General features: G+C 49.0%; 1 protein-coding gene across 1 annotated transcript; it reads left to right on the top strand.

The window, feature by feature from the left end:
* Nucleotides 1-772: 772 nt before the first annotated feature.
* On the top strand, nucleotides 773-3,698 carry LOC100127013 (NADH dehydrogenase 2). The gene is made up of 2 exons (NM_001309849.1): nucleotides 773-1,258; nucleotides 3,183-3,698. The coding sequence occupies exons 1-2, from the start codon at nucleotides 891-893 to the stop codon at nucleotides 3,415-3,417; spliced, it is 603 nt and encodes a 200-aa protein (NP_001296778.1). The 5' UTR covers nucleotides 773-890; the 3' UTR covers nucleotides 3,418-3,698.
* The last annotated feature ends 2,997 nt before the right edge of the window (nucleotides 3,699-6,695 follow it).

Genomic DNA, 6,695 nt, shown 5'->3' with positions numbered 1-6,695 from the left:
CTCGGGATCCCGGGTCACCAAATCAGCCCTTAGGGATATTTTGGTCATCTTATGATCCATTTAATATGTTTTGAATATTTTTAATCCCTAAAACCAAACAGAATAGGGACTAAACTTTAGTCTCTTAACTAAACTTTAGTCTTTTAACTAAACTTCAGTCACTGGACTAAAGAACCAAACGGTCCTCTAATGGCTTTTGCAGCACGTATAGTATAGTACCATCTGTAGCATGAATAGTATAGTACCAACATCTCCATGGCATCCCCGTGTTCACGTATGTTACTTCCAGGGCTAGCTAGGGGAACTGGGGTGGAGAAGACAAGAACAAATGCCTTAACAAAACAGAGTCGGTCTACAAACCTGGGCTCAAAGCTGCAACTACAGACTACAGCTTGATGGCCAAGGCTAAGTACTATTTCAAACATTGGAGCCGAAGGGCATACATGTTCAGACACTGAACACATCACTAAACTGTTTCACCACCGCAAGGATGGGTACCCTACGGTGTACAAGAAACAACTTGTGGATGAAATACGAATTTCAGTTTTTTTTTTCAAAAACTTTTTTGGTGAAATTCGTTGTTTTTAGAAATGGTGATTAATTTTGAAAAAAAAAATCGATCACAGTTTTATTATATTTTTTTCAGGAAAATATCTAGTTTTATTATATATTTTTCCTGGTTTTCTAAATTTGAAATACAATTTATCGAAACGTGACCGAAAATTGTTTCTGGTCAGTATAGAGACAAATTTTACCGGAGATTGGCCGAATCTCGTCTGTATCCCACCCCTCTCTTTTGACCTTGAGCTCCTAGAAGCCATCCCCAAATCGGCCTACGCCCACGGTTCCACCTCCTCGTCCACGAGGTGAGGAAACCCTAGCGACCGACCATGGCGTTGCTCCCGCGCACCGCGCGGCTGGCCCTCCTTTCCACCCCGCGGGCGTACTCCGCTGCCGCTGCTGCGGGCGCCTCCCCGACGTCCCCAGCGCCATACGGGGGCGCCCCCCCACCGGCGATGTCGAAGACGGCCGAGTTCGTGGTCTCTAAGGTGGACGACCTGATGAACTGGGCGCGTAAGGGCTCGATCTGGCCCATGACCTTCGGGCTCGCCTGCTGCGCGGTGGAGATGATGCACGCCGGCGCGTCCCGCTACGACTTCGACCGGTTCGGCGTCATCTTCCGTCCGTCGCCGCGCCAGTCCGATTGCATGATCGTCGCCGGCACGCTCACCAACAAGATGGCTCCGGCCCTCCGCAAGTCAGTAACACATTCCTCGTCTCGATTGATTATGCCGATTTGAGATTTCGATTTTGGGGGTCCTTAGATCTCATGAAGGATCTGGGTAGGGCAGTATTAAGCAATAGGTTTATATCTTTGCACCGAAGAAATTGGATCCATAGATTTTTCAGTTTACTCCCAAGAACACCATGTTGATAGTATTGTTGGAAGTATGATGTGGTACTTTGATTTGACAACCAGCCACATATACTTTATTGTCTGCAAGTCTTCTAATAAATGATTATAACTTGTATCATCAAGTTTTGAACATAATCGTTATCTTTTAATTTGCTCCGCACGGACATGATATGATAGGTCTGTGAGGCTATTTGTATATGAATTTTACTGAGCACTGAGTTACCATTAATCCAAAGTTCAAACCAACCATTTTTCTTGTTTATGTATTGTCTTCTGGAGATTGTTATAGTATATGACCTTATTTTGCATATTGTACCAATCAACATTGGTAATTTCTTGGTACAAAATTGCATAGGAGCTGTTGCTTGAGTTGCACATTTCTAAGATGTGTGGTTATGAAGTTGTGTTCCTTCTCTTTAGCAGGCCGATGGCAAATTGTTGAAATTCAAATATAAACTTAGTTCATTTATGTGCCTTCTGTATTGTTTTCTGCAATAAGAAGTTTTGGAGAATTAAATTCTAATCTTGCATTGACTTTACAATACTTGTTAGTACTAACTGACTGTAGAAGTGTAGATGCTGAAACACATGATTGCTCTAGCAAACCCACCATCCTTTTTGGATGCCAGCCCACCATTGTATTCGAAGTCACTTCTCTGCATAAGCATTTAAAGCATCTCCAACAAAGTGACCTATAAAAATGCCATATAATTTAAAAATGAGTATATATTTTATAGAATTTAGGGCACCAACAAAACATTTCGCTCCAACAGTAAAGCTTCAAATCTAAATTATAATTTTTTGACCAAATTTTATAAAATGAGACACTTGAGAGAGTGCCATATAATTTTTTGACCAAATTTTATAAAATGAGACACTTGAGAGAGTGCCCTATAATTTTTGACCAAATTTTGTAAAATGAGGCACTGTTGGAGTAATTTTTCCTGCGTAGAGCCCCATATTTTAATTTGAGGCACCAGTTTGACGCATTGTTGGATATGCTCTTACTCTTAGGGCCATCTCTAAGTAACACCTAAAATTTCCACTCAAGAGTCAAAGTACTTTTACATCACCACTCTTTTAACAAACTTGATACACCCTCTGGTCAAATAAAGGTACTGGGGCCAGTTTTCAATTAACATATGATTTTAGTCAACACTACATTTTTTTTTGACCCGAGCTAGTAACAATACATTGATATAAATCCTGTAGTAAAAGATGTTGGAGAAGACATGCTCTGTATTTGCTGGCACTGACAATATTAGGAAAACATGCATGCATTGACTGGCTGGATGCTTTATATCTGCAACGATTTACTTATACATTTTGCTGGAACATAAAAATGCCAAAACTATATGATTACAAAGCTGGACACACTATATAGTTACTTGCTGTAAGCTTTTGGTGCTTCCAATATTTCCTGTTTTTTTTTCTCTTCTTTTGTCGAGGCGTGTATATGAAGGGCGGGCCTGGTGCAGCGGTAGAGCCTACCGTCTGTAACCGGAAGGTCCCGGGTTCGAGCCCCAGCCTCTGCATATTATACGGGTAAGGCTTGACGCTTAAAGATACCCTTCCCCAGACTCCGCACAGTGCGGGAAGCCTACGGCACTGGGTACGCCCTTTTTTGTCGAGATGTGTATATGAACATATTTAACTGTAGATGTTGCAATTCAAGCATAATTCTTTGTTTTAGAGAAGGTATTTATTTTTATTATCAACTCATACTTTTTTTAGTGTAACATGAACTTTGATTTGTTATCTGCAGGGTTTATGACCAAATGCCTGAGCCTAGGTGGGTTATTTCAATGGGCAGCTGTGCCAACGGTGGTGGATACTACCATTACTCCTACTCTGTTGTACGTGGATGTGACCGTATAGTCCCTGTGGACATCTACGTCCCTGGGTGCCCACCAACTGCTGAGGCACTGCTGTACGGCGTTCTTCAGCTCCAAAAGAAGATCAACAGGCGTAAGGATTTCCTTCACTGGTGGACCAAGTGAAGCATGCTCCTGCTATTTCTCGGTCGCTATGTTTTCTTTGCATTTGACCTGCTTGTCACATCTGAAATAAGGACACACTTTGCTCGGATTTGCAAGTTCTCTTTTTTTTTTCTTGGTGTGTCTGGAAGGATGTATGTCCAGGTTGTTTGATGAACGTATAACTCGTGTACCAGCAGACTTGCTGTGAATCTATATTTTTCGAGCTTCCAGTCTTCCACTGTAATACAGCAAATACACCATCTCCTTGTCTACTAAGATACAGGCTTACACGTCTTGTCTTTTATTATCCTAACTAATGAATGGTACTACTTATTTTTCGTCCGATCTACAAGCCTTGTATTGGTAAATTGTATCAATTGTAATGTTGTTTCCGGAAGCAATGCAGAAATTTAAAAGGTGTATAAATTGAACTGAATTAATTGGACGTAACATGTGGTACTGGACCTATATGCAGACGGAGATTTTATGACCTATTTTTGAAATTAACATAATCTTATTGTCATAGTTTTCATGAATTATTTGAGACTTAATTTCAAACCAAGGTCAACAAGTCGAACCGAAATCAAAATTAATTGATCTTTGTTCTAAAATAAAAAACCAAAAGTTATTCAAAACCAATCAATTCTTATTCTAAACGGAATAATGAGTTTAATCAGAACAAATTTAGGCGAAACCGTATACGGCGTGTTTGGATGCCTGTATTTGTCTGGGTCTGTCTCCACGGATGTAGTTTGGTCATGTTTGATTGGCTGGTTGGGGAGTTGGACCAGGCCACAACAATGCAAGATTCTTCTAGAAGCGAGGCTCGTCATGTACGCTAAAATCGGTCGTTCCTCGGAAGCCAAGCTCACCGCGTGCTCGTGGGTGTGTGCTGGCTAGCGAAAGTGGACGCATGGGGACTGACGGGGCTTGGTGCAACCAGCAAACCAAACAAAGTCTCAACTGTACTCCGTCATGTACGCTAAAATCGGTCGTTCCTCGGAAGCCAGGCTTACCGCGTGCTCGTGGGTGTGTGCTGGCTAGCGAAAGTGGACGCATGGGGACTGACGGGGCTCGGTGCAACCAGCAAACCAAACAAAGTCTCAACTGTACTCGGTCATGTATGCTAAAATCGGTCATTCCTCGGAAGCCAGGCTCACCGCGTGCTCGTGGGTGTGTGCTGGCTAGCGAAAGTAGACACATAGGGACTGACGGGGCTTGGTGCAACCAGCAAACCAAACAAAGTCTCAACTGGACTCGATCATGTACGCTAAAATCGGTCGTTTCTCGGAAGCCAGGCTCACCGCGTGCTCGTGGGTGTGTGCTGGCTAGCGAAAGTGAACGCATGGGGACTGACGGGGCTTGGTGCAACCAACAAACCAAACAAAGTCTCAACTGGACTCGGTGCTATGCATATAAGCATCTAAACAGCTAGCTCGGTGCTACGCATATTGTCGGCGTTTCGAGACCGGGGGTCCCTAAGCCGACGAGTGAATGTCGCTGCGTGCCCCAGCCCAGATGGGTCGAGCGCGTGGGCGAGCACAAAGGGGGAAGCGAGGTGACCGGAGATGGGCGTGAGAGAGGTGGAAATTCCACGGCCTTCGTGTTCGTCCCGCGCCCAGGTCGGGTGCGCTTGCAGTAGGGGGTTACAAGCGTCCACGCGGGTGAGGGAAGCGAGCGGCCCCAAGAGAGCGTCTGTCCCGTCCTCGTCCCCGCGCGTCCAACCCTCTCTAAGAGGGCCCTGGTCCTTCCTTTTATAGTCGTAAGGAGTGGATCCAAGTGTACAACGGGGGTGTAGCAGAGTGCTACGTGTCTAGCGGGGGAGAGCTAGCGCCCTAAGTACATGCCGATGTGGCAGCCGGAGAGATCTTGGCACCCAGCTGGTGTGATGTCGTGGCCGTCGGAGGAGCAACGGAGCCTGGCGGAGGGACAGCTGTCGGAGCGGTTGAGTCCTTGCTGACGTACTCCTGCTTCCGTAAGAGAGCTGAGAGTCGCCGTCGTCACAGAGCTCGCGGGGCGCCATCATTGCCTATCTGGCGGAGCTAGCCAGATGAGACACCGGTCTTGTTCTCTGCGGCCCGAGTCGGCTCGGGGTAGGGTGATGATGGCGCTTCCTGTTGACGTGGCTGGCTTGCGCCCTAGGTTGGGCGACGTGGAGGCTCCTCCGAAGCCGAGGTCGAGTCTGTCTTCCGTGGCCGAGGCCGAGTCCGAGCCCTTGGGTCGGGCGAGGCGGAGGTCGTTCGGCAGAGGCCAGGGCGGAGTCCGAGCCCTGGGGTCGGGCGAAGCGGAGTTCGTCGTCTTCTGGGGCCGAGGCCGAGTCCGAGCCCTGGGGTCGGGCGGAGCGGAGTTCGCCGTCTTCCGGGACTTAGCCCGAGTCCGAGCCCTGGGGTCGGGCGGAGCGGAGTTCGCCGTCTTCCGGGACCTAGCCCGAGTCCGAGCCCTGGGGTCGGGCGGAGCGGAGTTCGCCGTCTTCCGGGGCCTAGCCCGAGTCCGAGCCCTGGGTCGGGCGGAGCGGAGTTCACCGTCTTCCGGGGCCTAGCCCGAGTCCGAGCCCTGGGTCGGGCGGAGCGGAGTTCGCCGTCTTCCGGGACCTAGCCCGAGTCCGAGCCCTGGGGTCGGGCGGAGCGGAGTTCACCGTCTTCCGGGGCCTAGCCCGAGTCCGAGCCCTGGGTCGGGTGGAGCGGAGTTCGCCGTCTTCTGGGGCCTAGCCCGAGTCCGAGCCCTGGGTCGGGCGGAGCGGAGTTTCCTGTGGTGCCTTTGGCAGGGCCTGACTGCCTGTCAGTCTCACTCTGTCAAGTGGCACTGCAGTCGGAGTGGCGCAGGCGGCGCTGTCCTTCTGTCAGGCCGGTCAGTGGAGCGGCGAAGTGACGGCGGTCACTTCGGCTCTGCCGGGGGGCGTGCGTCAGGATAAAGGTGTCAGGCCACCTTTGCGTTAAATGCTCCTGCAATTCGGTCGGTCGGTGCGGTGATTTAGTTAGGGTTGCTTCTTAACGAAGGCAGGGCCTCGGGCGAGCCGGAGATGTGTCCGCCATTGAAGGGGGCCTCGGGCGAGACGGAAATCCTCCGGGGTCGGCTGCCCTTGTCCGAGGCTAGGCTCGGGCGAGGCGTGATCGAGTCGCTCGATTGGACTGATCCCTGACTTAATCGCACCCATCAGGCCTTTGCGGCTTTATGCTGATGGGGGTTACCAGCTGAGAATTAGGCGTCTTGAGGGTACCCCTAATTATGGTCCCCGACAGTAGCCCCCGAGCCTCGAAGGGAGTGTTAGCACTCGCTTGGAGGCTTTCGTCGAACTTTTT

This window comes from Zea mays, chromosome 8, assembly GCF_902167145.1.
Source record: "Zea mays cultivar B73 chromosome 8, Zm-B73-REFERENCE-NAM-5.0, whole genome shotgun sequence".
NCBI lineage: Eukaryota > Viridiplantae > Streptophyta > Magnoliopsida > Poales > Poaceae > Zea > Zea mays.
This window is presented reverse-complemented; position numbering and strand designations above follow the sequence as displayed.

Bases quoted from the DNA above. Each gene is read 5' to 3' on its own strand.
- LOC100127013 (NM_001309849.1), top strand. From the start codon at position 891: ATGGCGTTGCTCCCGCGCACCGCGCGGCTGGCCCTCCTTTCCACCCCG. The intron at 1,259-3,182 runs GTCAGTAACACA...TGTTATCTGCAG, and splicing joins ATGGCTCCGGCCCTCCGCAA to GGTTTATGACCAAATGCCTG.